Source organism: Podarcis raffonei, chromosome 4 (assembly GCF_027172205.1).
Source record: "Podarcis raffonei isolate rPodRaf1 chromosome 4, rPodRaf1.pri, whole genome shotgun sequence".
In the NCBI taxonomy this organism is placed as follows: domain Eukaryota; kingdom Metazoa; phylum Chordata; class Lepidosauria; order Squamata; family Lacertidae; genus Podarcis; species Podarcis raffonei.
In genome coordinates this window covers 65,807,941-65,828,388 of record NC_070605.1, presented here as the reverse complement: position 1 = coordinate 65,828,388, position 20,448 = coordinate 65,807,941, and the positions used below count along the sequence as shown (strand labels likewise).

The 20,448-nt window shown below is 40.2% G+C and overlaps 1 protein-coding gene across 11 annotated transcripts in view; it reads left to right on the top strand.

Annotated features, from left to right (window-relative positions):
* Positions 1-366: 366 nt before the first annotated feature.
* CNKSR2 (connector enhancer of kinase suppressor of Ras 2) overlaps positions 367-20,448 on the top strand; it is a 237,459-nt gene continuing 217,377 nt past the window's right edge. For 8 of the 11 annotated variants that reach the window (XR_008330258.1, XM_053387071.1, XM_053387069.1 and 5 more), the window contains exons 1-3: positions 367-644; positions 3,721-4,066; positions 5,041-5,136. Coding sequence is in view for 9 of the 11 variants with exons in the window: in XM_053387071.1 (XP_053243046.1) it covers positions 3,874-4,066; positions 5,041-5,136 (289 nt within the window). In the remaining 2 variants the exon portion in view is untranslated. Of the gene's footprint in view, positions 645-1,012; positions 1,183-3,720; positions 4,067-5,040; positions 5,137-20,448 lie in introns of those variants that run through there. The other 3 variants (XR_008330259.1, XM_053387077.1, XM_053387068.1) reach the window with 2 other exon arrangements.

Sequence of the window (20,448 nt, the reverse complement as noted above, 5' to 3'; positions counted from 1 at the left end):
GTTTAGATAGCCATATGCCATATAAGGAAGTAAGCTAAAACTTGCCAGCTGATTGGAGAAGGTTTTGGGGAAGCTTGGGGGAGGGAAGGGTGTTTTCAAGGTATAAGAAAGTTTGCAAATGTAAAATTGGGCGTAGCCAGTCTTTGGAGAGGACTCCATTGGCTGCCTCTGCGCAGATCTCAATAAATCTCTTTTCTCTGACCAAGAAGTCTCTGGAATTGTTTTTCCCCTCTGGCCACGGGGTTGGCGGACCGCTGGACCTCCGGGTACTGCTAATCTAAGGCTTCAGGCCCAAGAGGGAAAAGGGTCTTCTTATTTCACCTCAGCTCCACAGCGTTCTTCTCAAAATGGCTGACAGGGACAGCAACCCAGAAACTAACTTACAGTCTTTTATAATATAAAACAGTATAAACGGACAAGGAAATTCGTGACTCATTTTGAAACTTTAAGGGAAGCCTCACTCCTAATCTGTTTTTAAAATGGCTTAGAGAATTGCCAAGAGGAGAAAGCAGGACACCATCCTAATCGCACTGAGGTAACTGGCTGTTTATGGGCTTCAGCAGCCTTACTGAGCAAGTGCAGAATCATTAAAGCAATATACACCAGTGGGCTACAAAAACACCACAAATAAGGGAAAATATTAGGTTAGTATACCTGTGAAAATACCTCTTCTGAGATATTGGGCTGCCTCTGATTATGAGGTGCCTCGAGTCCAAAGCAGTTCAAGGTGAAGTGGGCTAGGCCTGAGGCTTCAGAATTGCCTTGGAAGGTGTGTTTTCTTTTTGGGGGGTGGTGTCCCAAGTTGATTTATTTTGAACTTCCTACAAGTTCTCCAGCCGCTACATAAAAGGAAAATACTAAGGAAGGGGCATGTGGTAGTCATGTGAGTGACGGATTTAGCTTGCAACCAGAGAAAGACTTGTGAGGGCTCTGAAAGGGCGTATCAGAAGCTGTTTGCGTTGGGAGATTTTGTCTTGCTGCCTGCTCTTGTGGGTGGCTGACACAAAACTCCCCAGCCTTGGAGCAGCCACCTTGTGAATGGTGCTGTGTCCCTTGGCCAACCTATTTACCATTAGGCACATTAGCCAGCCTCCCTGTTAGCCATCCAACTCACTTCAGTTAGTGACAGCGTATAGAGGTTCCCAGAGCATGGATAACTGTGGCCAAGACATCTGCATTCAGGTATGGTCACAGTGGGTATATCAGCCAATATACAGTGGTACCTTGGGTTACAGACGCTTCAGGTTACAGACTCCGCTACCCAGAAATATTACCTCAGGTTAAGAACTTTGCTTCAGGATGGGAACAGAAATCGCACGGCGGTGGCGCGGTGGCATCAGGAGGCCCCATTAGCTAAAGTGGTACCTCAGTTTAAGAACAGTTTCAGGTTAAGAACGGACCTCCAGAATGAATTAAGTTCTTAACCTGAGGTACCGCTGTATTGCTCATTATGGGGCTTTTAAAATGATGGGATTTAATGATTAGATTATAATAGATTGGAATACTTTCTCTCTTCTCTCTCTCTCTCACGTTTCATTTAAAAGTTATATTTTCGTAGCCAAAAATGATTATTCTTCAATGATGTTCACCGACGATTCTTCATATTCAGACTCCAAATCGTTACATATTTCTGATCCTTATGGCATGGTAGATTCAGTCACAGGAAAGAAGTTGCTGACAGACACAAATCTTTCCATCTCTGTTTCCTTGTGGAGCAGTATGATCTACTCTTGCTTGAGGCATCAAGAGTGAAAATGTTGACTCAGGCTGTATGGATGCAGATTTGGAAAGGTTCCCTGAAATCTCCCAAACAGAAAGGCAAAAAGAAATAAAGCTAAAGACATATAAAAATAGACACAAGGCAGATTATTATAAAAAATGATATTTTTATATATATTAAGACCTTGCTACAATAAGTCAAGAATCAGAAGCTAAGGTAGGGTAATATATTTTTTTCTGGTACTGTTTATTAAGGAGGCCATCGCTTAAAGAAAACAATGTCTCAACACACAAACCCCAAGCTGCGTAACAGAAGTAACTTAGCTATCAGTTTTAAAAAAGGCAATGAACTCAAAAAAGTATATGCCAAAGAATACTTGACCAGAGCTAATAACTGAAATATAGTAACTCTAGATAATAATTATAAGGTTTATTTTCTCTGATTTATTTTGAGACTTCAGGTATAAACTTATTTTGGTTTTACAAAAGCGGCTGTCCTTTCCTCATCTAACCATGGCACAAGGACCTAACCCTTTTCTCCACTGCTCTGTTTTCCCACAAAAATCACCCCCCCATCTTCTATTTGTCCCTGTTGGATAAAAGTATGGGCTTGTAAACCCAGTGAGAAAATGGCACATGAAAAAGAGCTAAACTCTCCAGCCCCCATGCTACTGTCCTGATTTGGATTTCTACGACTTCCATTTTTGTAAATGGAAAAAGAAAAAAAATATGGGTAGTGGAACATCTAGTTTGACCCTGATCTCTATAATTCAAGGGTTCTTTCTAGACTGGAGTAGTAGAGCATTTGCTTTGCATGCAGAAGGTCCCGGGTTCTACACCCAGCATCTCTGGGTAGGGCTGGGAAAGTTACCCTGCCTGAAACCTGGCAAGCCACATGACGCCCCTTCCCCAGTCTGGCCAGGACTGCTGGGACGCACAGACATCCCTTTGAGGACTGCCAGTGCCTTCCTGGAAGGCGCTCTGGCGATCATGGCAAGGGGGCACAGAGGGTGAAAAACACCCTCTCCGCTTCCCACCCGGCGGACCAGCACTCACCCATTGGAGGCGAGGGATGGCGCCCCCTCAGTGGGGGGGGGGCTCTGCTCCCTGCCTAGAAATATTGAGTGGGCTGAAGCCCCTTCCTGCCCTATCGTTGGAGCCCTTGGGTGCCACTAATGCTACAGTGTGCCTTGCCACCTGACTGAACACTCAGCTGTCTCCAAGAATTCAATTTGTCACTATAACTTGACCCCCCTTCATTTCTTTGGCTGTATCCCTACCCTTCTATGGCTTTATGCCTGCAAAGCATGTACTCCAACATTGTGCTTCCTCCCACTCCAAGAACTAACACTACTGTGCATAGCTGAATTAGGGTATATAAGATTTTTGGGTACAAAAAATGTGTATGAGGGAACATTTCATAAAGGACAAGTTGCCTAGCCTTGCTTCATGCTATGTAATCTCTTTTAAGATTCCTACAAACACCTTTAGACTGTACTCTGCATTTTAATACTACAGCAACAGATGCTATAAACTGCTGGGAAGAGATGTTTAAAGATTTAGTATGGAAAGGAATTGTAACAGTTATCAACATAGCTTCATTAAGCTATGCATGGCTTCTTCCTGAAGCCCTTGGTGTTGTCATGGAGACCACAGCCAGAAGAGCTAAGGAATACCCTGCATACCATTTTTGTTCTCCACTGACTGATGGGTGGGAATATTGATCAGTTTTATTCATCTAGAAAAATGCCTCTCAAGCAAACAAATTTAGTTCACCACAAATTAATTTATTGGCCTTCTGTTAATAGGTAGGATATGTGAGATTTCAAAATATAATAATACTTTACAAACCCACATTGGGAATGAATAAGCAAGTAGATTTAACATGGTATAGATTAACAGTGGAAAGAACAAGATATACACAGACTAAAACACTATTTTTGTTTATTAATATAACTCTTGTAATAATATTAGTTCTATACTCTCTCTCTTCTTTGCCAGGAGTTAAGATCAACTTTGTCTGGCTAAACAAACCACCAAGAGCGGCAGCTAAGATAAAGAGAGAACGTGAAACTGCTCAACACCTACTTTGCCTCTGTATTCACCCCAAAGTAAAACAGTGCCCAACCTGGTGATAACAGAATAAACGATGCAATGAGGGAGCTGCAGCCCAATATAGGAAAAGAGGTGTTTGGGGAACACCTGACTACTTTAAATGAATTCAGATCTCCAGGGCCTGATGAGCTGCACCTAAGGGTACTAAAGGAGCTTTTGAATCTCAGAGCCTCTGACTGGAGGCAGACAAATGTAGTCCCCATCTTCAAAAAGAGGAAAAGAAAAGACCCAGGTAACTACTGACCCGTAAGCTTGACATCAGTGCCATGAAAGGTCCTAGTACAGATAGCTAAATAGTTGGTCTGTGAGCACTTAGAAAAGGATGCTGTTATTACAAGGACCCAGCATGGGTTTCTCAAAAATAAGTCATGGCAGACAAATTTCATTTCTTACTCTGGATGGAGTTACAAGCTTGGTGCACCAGGGGAATGCTATGGACATAGTGTAGCTTGATTTCAGTAAGGCTTTTGACACGGTCCCCCATGATATTCTTGCGTGGAAGCTGGTAAAGTGTGGAGTAAGTGAGTTAAGTGTTTGGTGGATTTGTAGTTAGCTGATTGACCAAACCTACTTTGGGAGGGTACGGGTGTGAGAGAGTATGTACGAGAATCATTTTGCATATCTTTGTAGGCTCTTTTCAGTCATAATCAAATATTACTAGCTTGTAAAACAATGCAACTTTTTATTGCCCAGTTACTGGCTTATATAATGCTGTGCTACATTTATAAAGGTGAAAGTAAAAAATAAAAATACTCTGGTTTCTAAACTGAAATGAATGGTCCTTAGATTCTGAAAGAGTATTAGTAGGATAGTTTTTGAATCTGCAGTTTGGTTTTAAAGCATTCAAAAATCTCCATGTTATATATAACTTTGATACAAAAACATGAGGTTGAGAAACCTTTTTCCTGAAAGTAAAGCTTGTAAGACTAGAAATAGATATACTAAGCTGGCAGTGTTGAGATGATTATTTCACAAAGTGTTGTTGCAAGTGTGAATTACTTTTCAAAACAGTACTAGCTAAAGCAGTGGTAAAAACTCCAGCTTCATTTGAAAAATGATGTGCCATAGAATATAAGTGTTGGCAAACATGTCAGTATTTTTTAATGTGTGTATATACAACCTGCAACCTAACCTCAAATTGTGTTTAAAATGGCTTCAAAAGTAGAGAAGCACAATTTATTATTTTGTTCCTTTCTTTTCTTTCAGTGCCTGCATTGCCTTGGGTTAATATTATCACCATGGAGCAAGGTACACTCAGAACCATTACCTGTCTATTTAAGTGCTTCTTTCCAATGGGAAAAGGTAGGCCATATGCCACATAGCTATGTTGTAAAGATTTATGGTTGAATCCTCACCCAAAAGCTCACAGAGCTTTCAATAGTGCTTGAGGGAGCTCCAGTGTTCCATCAACACCAGTGATTTAGACCTTCTAGTAATTTAGGCTTTTATGTGCAGATGTTACTGATGGTCAAAACACACAGCGGAACATTTGGCAGAGTCTGTTGAACAAACACTAAAAGACATTGTTACAAATAACAAGAAAATGTGAAATATTGCAATGAAGAATGATTGTGATTAGTTTCCTGTGATTATTGATATTGTATTTATACAGAAACAGAAGACTTCCCAAGCTGCTTGTATTTTTACTTGTCCATACTGGGAATATGGGAAAGATAATAATAATTTAATATGTGGTCAATATTTGTTCAACAAGACAAGAAACAGTTTCTAACACAGCTGTCTCATTGTAACTACTATCCACAGGAACTTTTCTTTTGTTCTTAGGGTCTTCTGTGTCCAAAGAAATTATTCCATGTGAGTGACAGTACTTTCTGGTGTTAGATATAAACGAGTCTTCCTTGGAGGTTGGAGTAAATGATCCTTGGTTTCCTCCCAGCCTCCAAGATTTCTGTCTTGCATTTTACCCTTACATTGTTTGTGCCACAAATCTTTGCATACATGATGCATCTTGCTAGAGGGAAATGTGCACTTAAATGAATAAAAAAAAGTTGTCACAGGGATGGAAAATTGACCAACTCATTTTACTTGCACAGAAGCCCAAGCACTTTTATTTAAATATGCTTTCATGTTACAAAGGGCTGCTGCAAATCATGACATTTAAACAGGGACGTTGAAAACCGATTTGAAGAGGAAAATTGCTTTCAAAAGAGAGATGCTTGAAAATGGAATGTGTTATTTTGTCTACATTCAGTGAATTTCTAATCCTTCACTCTTAGGCTTCCTGCTTTCTCTTTTCTGTAGGTCCAGTTATTCTGTCCCCTGTGCCATCTGCCTCCTCTCAGGCCCCTGTTGCAGGGCTGCTAAGAGACAGGTGACAAGGGTGCAGGTTTACTGGCCCCCAAACCAGCAGTGGGCTAAATGGGGATTAGAATTCTCATACTCTTTATCTCAGTTCATTCCTCTACCACCATACAATACTGTCTGTCTTGCAGGAGGCTCACCAGGGCTGTGTGAGGGGGCTGAAGAGTATCTTGTTCAGGGCCCTCTTAAATCTGGTACCAACTTTGATTGCTTCCTTTCCCACCTCCTCCTTTCCCTTCCACTTCATTTCTTTTACTTTTTCTAAGTCCTAGAGGATCCCGGTCCTTTCCAGCATTATCTTTCTTCTCACATTTATTGGACTTACTCTCTGGACAATACACAATACAGATAATTGCAACCTTGCTGAACCTTCACCTCCCTGTTAATTTTTGACTGTTGGCATGTCAAAGTGCCAGTAAAGGGATTTGGGAACCTGGGACTGTGGATTACAGGTAATGCAGTATAAAGTCAAGCAATTAACATGTCAAGTTTCAGCCTTCTGTAAATGAGCCAAGTTGATTTTTCTTCCTCACTCACATCTTTATCAATAACAAATAAAACATTGTTTTTAATTTGGAACTCAGCAGTTTGAGGCCTTCTCTTAAATTACCTTTAATTATGGTGCATCTTTCTCTGGCATCAAGGGTTTCCCCCCTCTGTCCATAAACTATAAATGCCAGAACTAAATAAATAAAATATATGTGCTTCCAGCTCTGGTCTTTAAAACACATTGATTTACAACAGTAAAACAAGCAGTAAGTCATTTTGACTTTAAAGCCTGTGATAACCAATTTTTTAAAAAAAACAAATTAGAGTAGCTTGCTTGTTTTATAGTTAAAATTGATCACCTTGTCTGACTTGAGAGCACATCAAATGTTTCCTTATTGCTAGGGAAAACATTTAATCAGGCTCATAAATGTAAACAGATCTTTAGCAGAGTTCAGAGATAATCAAGCAGACCATCACCAGCTAACAGATGGATACGAGCCTAAACGACAGTGAAGTGCATCTTCATTTATTAGTATTATATTTTATTTTAAAATTCATTTTCCTATCATATTTTCCCAACTGTGCCCCATTCACTACACCTTTTCTCAGTTTATTTTACCGATTAAAATCATGTGCATGATGATTCTTCGCACAAAACCACAGCTTAAGGCTGTAATCCTGTACACAGTGGGACATACTTCCTAAGGATAGGATTGCTCTGTTTATCATGAAATAACTTTCTCTCTGTGTGTGTATGCTACATAATGTTATATTTTGCAGTACTTGATGGATGCATTTTAAATATTCTGGAGGCCAATACTATTTTCAACTTTATACTGATGTATGAAATCAGCATACACTTACTGTCTCCAAGATTGTGCTTAGGTGTAGATCATGTATCTGTTTCCTGAAAGCAGTAGCTAACTATCTTACAATTGGGTTTTAAAACCCTTTAAAAAAAACCTTTAGCCCTGCCCTCGGATTGTTTTAGAGAAGGATGTGGTGTGAGGTGGGTGGATTCCAGGGCAGGCTGAATCACCCTGATCTGGGGGCCACAGGGTGGATTAGTGTGTGTGTTCATGCACAGCCCTACTGAAAATAAGGTAGGTACCAACCTTGTTGAGTTTTTGGTGTTTTCTGAAAAAACATTACTCAACCAGGCCTCTGTGAGAGTACTGATAACTGGCCTTGAGAGCTGTTCTGGTTACTGAATTGGTAGGTGCATTTTAATTTATATTTACTCTAATACTTTTTATTGCAATTGTTTCTATTGGTTTAAAATTTTGGTTATGAGGTTGTCTTTTAAGATTGTAAACTGCCTTGGGATTGGTCTGGAACACTGTATATAAATGCCTAAAAACAGATTAATAAATAAACGTTTGAATGAACCAAATACTGCAGAACTGTTGTAAACTACAGTACAGTGGACGCTCGGGTTGCGAATGTGATCCATGTGGGATGCATGTTTGTAACCCGCAGCATTTTCAACCCGCGTCTGCACATGCGCGGGTTGTGATTCGGTGCTTCTACGCATGCGCAAAGCGCGATTTAGCTGTTCTGTGCATGTACAACCACCAAAATGCAGAAGTAACCCGTTTCGGTACTTCTGGGTTTCAGTGGTCCGTAACCCAAAAAAATGCAAACTGAAGCAGCTGTAACCTGAGGTATGACTGTACTTCTGATGGAAAAAGCAGTAAGGCACTGGAAAATACGTTTTGTTATGATTTTGCAAATACTGAGTAAAAGTTAATTTGTACCAGCAAAAGGTGAGCTATATCTGTTAACCATTTCATGTATCAGAAGCAGAAATAGGACATCTTTTCATATCGTTAAAAAATATCAGCTAGATGGGAAAGGGCAAAAAAACATAGCTCGAAAAGTTTTTTGAAACAAAGCAAACAATAAAAAATGCTTCCCTTCAAGGCCTGCAACAAATCTCTCATTCCATACGCACTCTCAAGTTGATTATCCCTTCTTCCCTTTTCTGGATGGCATTTGAGGTATAAATTGCCAAGCCCATCTGTCCCAATATTCACAGTAATTCTTGGTTGCATGAGATCTGTACATGCTGTGCAGTTTTCTGATGGAACAGTTCGTTTCTTCCCTGCAGTAGTCTTCCTTTTTGCTGAATAGATTGGCTTCTGACCAGCTCTGGGTCTGTGACCTTCCAGTCAGTTGTACAACCTTGCATATACTGAATCCTTCTAATACTTGACCTGGGAAGTAGGAGCAAATTCTTTATCCTGCCAACATCCAGTAGCACTTGCCGTAAGTTCTTGCAGATGACTTTTTTATTCAGCATTCGTCTTTATCTGCTTGTACTGTACATTGGTTAAGACTATGTCTGGTCTTTACTGAGCATTTTAAAGCTCAGTTGGTAGAACATACAACCCTTAATCTCAGGGTCATTGGTTCAAGCCCCATGTTGGGCAAAATATTTCTGTATTACGGAGGGTTAGAGTAGATGAGCCTCACAATACCTTCCCACACTACAATTCTATGATTCTTTACCAATGGCTGTATGACAGTGAGCATTCATCCTGATTTCCTTGCAGATTGTTTATCAGGGCCTGCCCAATACATTTTGGCACCTGAGGCGGATACCAAAATTGTGTCTGCTTCCTTGCCCAGGAAGAAGGGGTGAGGGAAGATCTACATTGGGATCTGCTGTCCCCGTGAATCCTACCACTTGAGGCAGTCATAAGGTGCCTCATAAGGTGGGCTGCTTCTGGTGTTTATACATATTCCTCTGAATTATTCACTCATCTCAGTTTTCAGTGCATTTCCTTGTCACTTTCCAAACTGCAAAAAGACTGTATTTTTTAAAAGGAAGATGTGGATTTGTTGTGCAAGGGCAACAGAGAACGTTAATCCTTTTTAATTGTGCAAGCCTAAAGTTCCAGTACACATTTGAATCCCTCCCACAAAATAGTGACAGTTTTGAGGCACTCTTAGATATTTTCACAATTGAAATGGAAAGTTGAAAGGGACACACACTGTTCTGGATTGCGGTTCATATTTTCTTTAAAATGATGTACAGAGATGGAGACAGGGAAAAAGAAAATGCTTTCCCTATTGAATGATAAGGCTAGGCCTGGATATAAACAGATACAGCTCTGATTTCCTTCCAACAACTTTTCACACACCCACCCCTAAAATGGTATGTTTCTTGTAGTAATCCACAGTATAGAACGTGTGACTACATTTTCACAATTGCTTAAAAACTTTATCATCAGGCTAACAGTTCCTGGATTGTCATTTCACACCACCTCCATAAAATCCTATTAATAATCTAATCTACATATGGGACAGACAGCTCAGAAAACCTCAGATATGTTGGCTCATATGATACCATTATTCTTGTTCTCCTGTTTTTCCTGTTTAATTTTCATTATCTTATGTTCTCTTGCTGTTAGACTCACACTCACACATAAATGATAAGATGCTTTGATTCAGGTTTCCTTGTGGAATAAATTAAAATACCATAGCTTGTATATGTGTGTATCGTTTGAAATGCTTGGTTTAAGTGACACTCAATTAGAATATGTTCTACTTGGTATTCATATATTATAAGCTCAAAGCAAGACCTATTGTCTTTCATGCAGAAAGTATCTTTCAAAAATATGGTAAGGACAAGTCTGCAAGGGCCCAAAGGATCATTCAACTGCTGCTCATTTAGATTTGGGAAGATCAAATTATTTAAGGGGTTACACTGAATTCACACTGATTTATTTTACCAATTCCATGCAGTTTAGGGAATTATCTAAGTGCCACAACAAATGGAACACAGGGGTGGTGTGGGGACAAATGCCCAGCCTACACATAGATCCATTGCATGGGAAGCACCATGTGGAGACAGCAACTTCCCCTTTGCTGCTGTGCTTAGCTTGATAGAGGTGGTCAGGGGTGGACTTTGGTCTTTCAAATTTCAGCAGGACCCTGTACGAGCCCAAAATTCAGCACCCCCTGCCTTTCATCTTCCTTTCTGCTCAATTCACTAGGTCATAGTTATGAGGCCTTCTGTTGCCCTTTAGGCCCTGTGCCCAGTGTGGCAAAACTGGTGGCACTACTATAAATCCTCCTCTAAGGTGGTACAACTATATAGTGGTCCTTGATTCTTTGGCTACTATCAGAGGTCAGCTTCTGTAGTCTCAAGCAACCATTAATAACAGCGAAGTTTTTCATACAACTCTTTATGGGTCTTGATCTTTTTAGAGAAGCTTCCTCCAGCGATCCCTTTTTTGGCCAACAGCTGGAGACAGTCTGGTCTTCTTGCTATGGTGTTGTCACTCGGAGAGAAGGGATGCAGCTTCCATTGACCATTATTTTTCAGGCCAGTAGTAAAGGCCATGTGATGATGCTTCATGCTTCTACAATCCCAGGGCAACTTCTTTTCTGTTAAGACAGGATCCTAACCATAGATGCAATAAATAAAAATGTTTGGTAATTAAAAAACATTTAAAAATCTAATTCCATAAATAACTTTCTTCTATAAATCTGACTAAGAATCTATAAATCTGACTAAGAAAGACTGTAGTTGACAATAGCCAATATTTTACTGAGATTTTTTGAAATAGTAAAACTTGGTGTAGCTGAAAATTGATTTTGTTTTGTGATGCTTAAAAATAACTCCCTTGAATTTGTGTCAAGGGCCAATAACTTCTGCTTTGAAATGAAAACTTGTTTGTAGACCTGGAGGAAGAAAACCTATGATCCCATTATACACAGAAGAAATTTTTTTCCTGAAATACATACAGCAGAAAGCCATTCTGGGGCAATGATTTTTTAATGCCGAGCACATTATTCTTTTGAATTATATTTTTCAAAAATACTTTGCAAGTCCAATCTAATTAATTGAATTGATTTTTCAGAGCAGTGATTTAAAAATATTATCAATATAAATACATTCTGCATAACAAATGAAGGGAGGGGTGGCACTGTGGTCTAAACCACTGAGCCTCTTGGGCTTGCTGATTGGAAGGTTGGCAGTTGGAATCCATTCGATGGGGCGAGCTTCTGTTGCTCTGTCCCAGCTGCTGCCAACCTAGCAGTTTGAATGCACACTAGTGCAATTAGATAAATAGGTACCACTGTGGCAGGAAGGTAAATGATGTTTCCGTGTGCTCTGGCTTCTGTCACGGTGTTCTGTTGCCCCAGAAGTGGTTTAGTCATGCTGGCCACATGACCCAGAAAGCTGTCTGTGGACAAATGCCAGCCCCCTCAGCCTGAAGAGAGATGTGCATCGCACCTCATAGTCGCCTTTGACTGGACTTAACCGTCCAGGGGTACTTTACCTTTTTTTTACCTTTCCATAACAAACATTTAAATTAAAGTTCTTTGTCTCTATGAAGCCCTACCCCAAGTACTATTTTTGAAGATGTAATGTCTGGTCATTTGTCTGGTTCCACACTTGCTATTATTTCTAGAATGGACAGCATTTTCAATTATTATGAAGAATCCAGATGACTATTTTTGTCAAACTATTGTGTTCCAGTATTTTATGTGTTGTCTTCACATAAGGACCTTACCTGTGGCTATTTTGTATTAGTATTGGTATCTGATAAGTATTAGGCTGGACGACAAACACTTTGACCTGGACAAGATAACAAATAGTCTGAACTTCCTTAAATTAAGCTAGCCTAAGTTACCCTTATTCCAAGCTCCATTAAGGAGTGATGCTACTCCTGGCTGAGCTGTTCCAACCCTGACTGAGGGAAAAGAGGCCTTTAAAATAGAATTTGATTTGCACTACCCTTTTTGCCAGTATAAGTTCTGCCAGGTTGCTGGGTCACATGACTGAGCTGAAAGAAAGTGGTCCTTGAAAGAGGTGTAAGTATTTTCTAGACCTCTCCCTGGAACTCTTTTAAAATAACTTACACTGGCATAGGTTCCACTAGCTTAAGTTATATAGGCTGAATTTCAGCTGAGCCAGCATAGCCCTGGCTGAGCCAGGCTAAGATACTTACACTGATGTACCCCTGACTGAGCTGGAATGGGGGAATCGTGCTGGTATAGCCCTAGCTAAGCCAGGACAGCCTATTATCTTCTTATTCCAAACTTGCTTATCCTGGCAGATATCGGGTTTGCATTACGTTGCAAATTATTACTTTGGAGTACTTAAGATGCTTTAAATGTCACCAGCTCCCAAACAATAGGATATGGGCTGCCATAGCTGACTTCATTATGCCCCTGATATAAAGGGAATATGCTTAAACTAAAACTTGCATGTAATATGGGTTCTGAAATATAAAAACAGGGGTTTTCCTGTGCCTATGCTATAATGGCAATTCTAATACAATATAAACCAATAAAATGTGCACTGTTTTCTCTGTGCTGAAGCAAATTGCATTGTGTAGCTTGCAACAAGCTTAAGCCCCCTAGAGTCCTATGTTAATAGGATTCTTTGCAAATAAAACTCTTCTGTGAGAGCATAAGTAGACCATCTGTTTCTGCCCTCTGTGGCACTGTGTCTGCCTTCCAGGACCTTCCTGTGAAGGTCTGCTCCTTTAGGAAGGAAGCATGATCTACTCGGGGAAAGAGCACAGTATGTTGTTGGTCAGAGGACCGGCAAATGTCAGGCATGCCTTCAGAAAGATAAAAATCTCCCCTTTCTTCAGCAGAAGGAATATAATTTGCCAATAAATATATAATCGACTTGCCACTATAAGATAGACATTGGTATTTTGCCAGTCACTGTATAAGATAAATGTTATATTCCATTTGCATTGTGGAGTTGCTGTGCTACACGTATCAATAACATAAGCAAAACATGACAGTAATGGGTAGTTGTTGCTACATAGCTGCTATCATGTGACACCAGGAAACACGGACCTCATATTGTAAAAATGGACGAGATGTAGCAGTGCTGTTTTCAGAATTTATGAACAGCATGCTGGTTCAAGGAAAAATAGGTATAAAAGGAGAATTCCTGGATGCCAAGATCCAAGTATGGGGCAAGTGAGAGAACTCTTTTGTGATTCAAGGACCCGCCCCCCGCTTGGGGAATAATAAAGACACGTGGACACAGGATATTAGGTTAATGGGCTAGAAAAGGCCACAGCTTTATTGATTACAGCAAGTGAGAAGGTATTGGCTTAGGCATTGGACAACCGCAATTTGACTCCACCCACTTGAAGAGGGGTGAGTCTGACAAGGGGTTAACCACCAGTAGGGGGAGCCTGTTGATGCAAATACAACTATAAGCTCTCCCCTGATGTCACCGGGGGTCGTGCCATGGCCCCCCGCCACACAGGGCATCGGACAGGATCCACGACCGCCGGATTCCTTTAACGGAATACCCTTAAGTGAAGGGGTAGGCAATGGCCACACCTTGCCCTTCCATACACCAACAACACATTCCAATGCCTAACTGCCAAATACCAAGAAAGTTGTGACGATTGCTACGAGGTAGGCGGAAAAAACCAAGAGGTGCCAATTTGCCAAATGGAAAAAAACTCCTACCAGGCCCCCTGGGCAACCAACCATGGGTCCATAGCAAGGTCAAGCGAGAAGCTATGCACTAAGGGAGTGGTGGGTGACCTGTGGAAAAACAGCTACACAATGGTGTGGAGAGCTGGCGCGGCTGCATTTGAGCGGCTAGACCACGCCCCCGCAGTGTCTCCCAATTGGGTACCCACCCAGGAGGCGTGGCGCGCCAGCGATGATGTCAGGGCAGGGGGCAGAATGCCCCCTGCGTGACGCGGGAGTCGGCTCCTGCTCACAATCCCTCCCCTCTGGAAGGAGGAGAGGCTTTGTGAAAGAACCCCAGCAGAGATTTAAAGTCACAAAGTGTGCAGGAAAGTAAATGTGAAAATATAGGCTGTTGGAAAATATGCCCTTTAAAGTGAGTCCCAAAGTTTCCCTCTTTCTCTAGCATAGAAAATAATCATAGGTTTGGTAAGTTAAAAATAATTTACTTACAAACTCTCTAAGCACAGATTCATGTTATTTTCCATACAGCATTCATAAAAAATTGCACATGCTGTAAAAGTTAGAGAAGCACTCCTTGCTTCTTGTCTATAATCTAATAATAACAGTTGATAGCATTTATTGATAAAAAGCGATAGAAGTCTGTTGATTCTTAATAGGAGTCATGCTGGAGACTTTGGTAGGGCAGGATTTTATACCAAGGCAAGTGTTCCTTTATTTGCTACATAGTTATCAATGCAGAGAAGAACAGATTCCATGATTCCAAGTTTAAATATGCCAGACAATTTCCCTTCTTTGTACTGTAAAATATAAAACATGTCCTTCTAACCTACAAAATACATTAATCAAGATGTATAGCTTATATTTCATGACTGGTCAGTTGAAGTGGTGTTGTGATGCACACTGGACTGCTAGAAAAGATACTTGTTCCACAGGAAAAGTACCCGAAAACATGTGTTCTCATATTAATGGAGTAGTTCTATAACCTTGTAAAAAAAGAAAAGTGTGATTCAGGTGTTGCTACCACTGATCTTGACAATAACATTATTCAATATTGTCCTACAACACATATATTTTATTTACCCATATTTTCTGTTAAAAACAGCTGAGTGCCATACATTTCACATTAATCTCACCCTTTTTTATTTGCAGCATTTAGAAGGGGGGGGGGAGGAGATGAATGGAAATGCAGCGTTAGTCACTCCCTTTTGCTTTATTTGATCTCATACATGATGGTAGCATCAGTATTTATTGCCAGTCATTGTTTCCTGCAAAAAAAATATATCCCTAGAAACTCCCTCTGTGATATAACATCATGCTTTAGTATTACACACAGATAACATCTAATGGGGGAGGAGATTAGTGGCCACCAGCCAGTGGTTGCTAAGATGAGTGGCTGCAGTGCACTTTTCACTGTCGCCAACCTTTTACTCTAATTCATGTTCTCTCCAAAATGAACCCTTTAATTGTGAATGTGGTGGCAAAAACAGGAGGGGGCATTTTGGAACAGCCTGAGAGGGAGCTGAAACTTTGCAACAGCAATGATTTGAAAGTGAGGATGTAGCCACAGGATAGTCCATAAATTGTGCTCTGGGAATCTGATGTGAGCCCTACAGTCTGCTAATAGGGCTGTATTTGTCTTCACTCTGCTCCACTTGCATGTTGGTAAGCAAATATTACAAGATACTGTAAATCTCCAGCGCTTCCTCGTCTAAAAGAAATGAAACCATTCCTTTAGATGAGGGAACGCTGGAGTCTTAGTGTTTTGCAATATTTGCTTACCAATATGTAAGTGGAGCAGAGTGAAGACAAATTTAGTGCTATGAGTGCTGTCCTTGGTACTTCACATTGCTTGGGGGAAAGCATGGCGTAATTGTGTTGGAAAGCTCTGTAAAATTTGAAAATTGTCAACTGTAAATGTTTGCCATTACTTCAATCTCTGATAAAAAGCAGATCATTAGTAGACTTATAATATGCAGCCCAATCATATGCACATTTACTTGGAAATAAGTAACAGTGTATCACATATTTAGTTTCTGCTACTGGCCAGAAGAAAAAGGGCAGCACTAGAATATCACACCCTGTCTCTTTCCTAGGAAGAACCCCATGCAAGGAAGAGATCATTCTGGAGTTAAGTGAATATTAGGGATAAGGGAGAAGTGTGTTTGTCCTTGAATTTTAATGAAAAAATACCTAATACCCAATTTTTAAACCAATATTCAAAATTCATATTTGTCTGAATTCGCAATGCAGTTCTTCATTCAAAAATGCATATATTAAGAGAAATTTCCACTAAAATGCTTCTTGAGGTCTTCTTTAAAAACTGCAAATTGTTGCCAAAATGTAGAGAACTAGATTGGAAAAATGAGAAACTGAGAAAACCAAAACTGACAGACTTGTCCATCCTTAGTGGATATAAATGCCTGCATACAACTTATCACTTCATTCTGGCCTTCTTAAAGTGATCTCCTCTACTGTTCCCTTGTGTTCCCTTGCCTTTTAAGCATGTAAGCCTGAGGGCATGGCCAGTATCTCATTTTGTTAAAGTTTGTGATCTGCTTTGAGAGATGACATTTGTCTCTAACTGCAGAATAAAAATATAATTTGATAGAGTGGATAAATGTTGCACCTTCAGTTCTACGTGGAACAGGCTTCCACGAGAGGGGATGGAGTCTCCTTCCTTGGAGGTTTTTACGCAGACATTGAATGGCCATCTGTCATGTATGATTTAGCTGCGATTCCTACATTGCAGGGGGATTAGATGGCCTTTGGGGTCCCTTCCAATTCTATCATTCTAAGTCTGCAAACCTCCCCATCCCCAGTAGCTACAATATTTCTAGGGTAGGAATTGCTATTAGAGATGGAAGGGTCTGTCAGTTTTGGTTCTCTTAGTTTCTCATTTTTCAAATATTAAATTTAATTATTTACATTTCTACAGTTTTGTAGCATGCAGTTTTGACTAATACACACATTGTTGCTAGCAATTTCTCCTAAAACAATGCATTTTTGTATGTTATTTTCACTAATATAAATTCCCCATATACATGCTTTTTTGGGGTAAACTGACTGGTTGGAGAACTCCCTTCCAAAACTCAGATAAGTGCAAATTTTGAAAGATGGTTGTGTTTTGGTTCTTGTGTTGTTTCAGAAAGGGATAATTTGATAAATGCAACTTTAAATGTGAACTGGATCAAAATGCTCCGCAATCCCCAATCCTATACACTTTAGGAAAATCAAATTTAATTCTAATATTCTATTTTTGTACAGTTCAGCATGTTCCTCTCCTCCTATTAACCAAACTTTGATTTGTAAGTGTCTGGCATACTGGAGTTTAACTGAGTTTATAAGGAAGGGAAAAAATCTGCTAGTTTCAGAAGATGTCTGTCACTCAATTGGAACCCTATCAGATTTTTTTTTTTAGTTGAATGATGGTCCTGGCACATGCTGCAACTAACATTTTAGCACAGTCTGAAAGCAGAAGTCAGGCCAAAAAATAATTTTCTCCCAGTGCCCTTATACTTTCTATTTTTAAAAAACCTTACAAACAATTATTTACATGCAGCACAATCCTATGAATGTTTCTTAAAGATCTGTTAAGATCAAGTAGACTTACTCTCAATACACTTATCAGTGAGTAAACCATTTTGAACACAGTAGGGTTGGCTTTTAAATAGCATATCTAGGATTATGTTTCACATTAGTAATCTAGCAGAGCACTGCTCTGATTCATTTTCTGTTTGTCATTAAAACATATGCTTCTGATTAAGACTATAAAAGGTAAAGGTACCCCTGCCCGTACGGGCCAGTCTTGACAGACTCTGGGGTTGTGCGCCCATCTCACTTAAGAGGCCAGGGGCCAGCGCTGTCCGGAGACACTTCCGGGTCACGTGGCCAGCGTGACAAAGCTGCATCTGGCGAGCCAGCGCAGCACACGGAAACGCCATTTACCTTCCCGCCATTAAGCGGTCCCTATTTATCTACTTGCACCTGGGGGTGCTTTCGAACTGCTAGGTTGGCAGGCGCTGGGACCAAGCAACGGGAGCGCACCCCGCCGCGGGGATTTGAACCGCCGACCTTTCGATCGGCAAGCCCTAGGCGCTGAGGCTTTTACCCACAGCACCACCCGCGTCCCTTAAGATTAAGACTATAGATCTATTCAATAGTTGGTTTACTCACACGCAAAGAACATGGGGAGAAGGATCAGGGCAACATGCACCATTTCTTCCCCCAATGCTCCCAACCTGCTCCCCACTTCTGATGAAACACACATTTGAGCATGCTTATAAACATTCCTATGATCAGGAAGTCTGAATTCACTTAGAATCTCCCTTCAGACTTTTGCACTGAACACATGAAGGTGCTGGGGTTGGACCCCCTCCCTCAACATATTTGCTGAACATTAGTAGATATAATGACTAAATAAGGCTAGTGTCAAAGTCCAGTTGATTAATGAAATATGCTTAATTCCGTATATACAACCATTTCTAACACTGTATTTTTTTCCTTTTGCATATTTCAGGTTTGTTTTTCAAATGGCAGGGCAAATCTATAATTCTTGTACTGCCACCTATATCCCCTCCCCTTTTTGTTCACAGAAACAGCTAATCTGCATTTAATAAAAGACTTTGCTAACCCTGACCACCAGGTAGCTCACATAAGCCTCATTAGCTTGTAGATTGCTTTCAGCACCTCTCTGAGACAAAGATTTGTTGGTATGCAGCTCATATTTCCAGGCGTATTGGCTGTGGCATGGTGCAACATAAATAACACATAATAAGGTGTTATACGTGTAAAATAACATTAATAAGGCTTTGAACTAAACACAACTGGCATTTGAATCTGCCAACATGCTACCAGCAACATACTTGACTTAGTAGCAGTTATAGAACTCATAACAATGTGATCAGGAGTAAATTTATATTGTATTTATTCATTGCAATATTTGGAATAAATGAATTTGTTTTAGAACATTACATACTCTAACTCTGTAAGTACAGTGATGAAATATTATTATTTGGTTAGGGATTATTTCTGTTTTTCTAGTAACATTGGCTGAGTCATCTCCCAGTCTCCCTTTGAACACAGCATGGAAGAGATATTTTCTTTGGTATGGTAAAATACAGACGTCAAAGCCTAATTACACCATCCTAGAAACATCTTAGATCTTCATGATGGCACCCTTGTTACTGAGGTTCCAGGGGAAACAGTAAAAGGCGTATAAAAGCAAATGGAGCAATTATGATCTTACATGCTTCATGTCCACCTCATGTTCCATTAACTATACAGTTTCTTAAGTAGGCCTCTAATATGGAAACAGCACGTGATAGGTCTAAGATCATGACAATTTGCCTTTTTCTATGCAAGGCTTCCAAAAAGATGTAGAGGCATTTTTAGAAGCCAAGTATTTTTTTTAAATTTTTTTGTGGGAAACCACACAAATGGATTAGTTATTTCTTTGAAGTACAGAGTGATATCATGGTGACGAAGACTCTCAATGGTACTAGTCACTATGGCTGTGTTCTACTTGCACTGCTGGAGGCAGTATACATCTGAAGACCAGTTACAAGGAATCACAAGTAGGCAGAGTGCCATGGCATTTATGTGCTCCTTATTTGCTTCCCACTGGCATCAATGTGAGAACAGGATGCTATTCTTATGTTTCAGGGAGTAGCAACTAACAAACAGATGTTTTTTCAATGAGATACTCGTTTTCATTATACCACCACATATTTTTATAAGGGTAATTGTTTCTAGCTCCACAAAAGGTAAACAATTTGTTTAGGGGGGAAATGGTGCTAGAAGGAACAAAGAACTATGAGTAGCATAAAAGACTTCGTGAATGTTCACAGCAGAGGCAATGCCTCTAATTCATTGTTTTCAGTTTGCATCCTGTTCTATTCTGAAAAGTCAAATGATGTGACAAAATGTTTCATAATTGTTCTTTTTCACCTGATAGGGCATGTATGAATGGGTAATAGAAAAAATACTGGGAAAAAGATAATTGAAGGACTGCCTGTGTTCACATTTACTTCCCTATACATTAAGATCTTTCAGAGGTTTTGCCTGTATTCGCTTTTGACTGTTTCAGTCTTTCTGGTAAACTGCCATGACGCTATGCTTGAAGGGCAGTTTAAAAATACAATTATTATTATTATTGTTGTTGTTATTTCATATATATCTCATTCTGGGTAAATTTGCCTGGTGGCGTGTGGCCCACCAAGGAGCAAATGAGGCAAATTTCTGCCCATGTATTGGCTCCTGTAGGGCCTTGCAGGAAGGGGAGGGGGGAGAAGCCTTTATAAGCTTCCCCGCTCGAGAGTTTGGTGCCATTTGCCCTGTGAGATTCCCATCCTCTCAGCCTTGAGATAGAGCCTA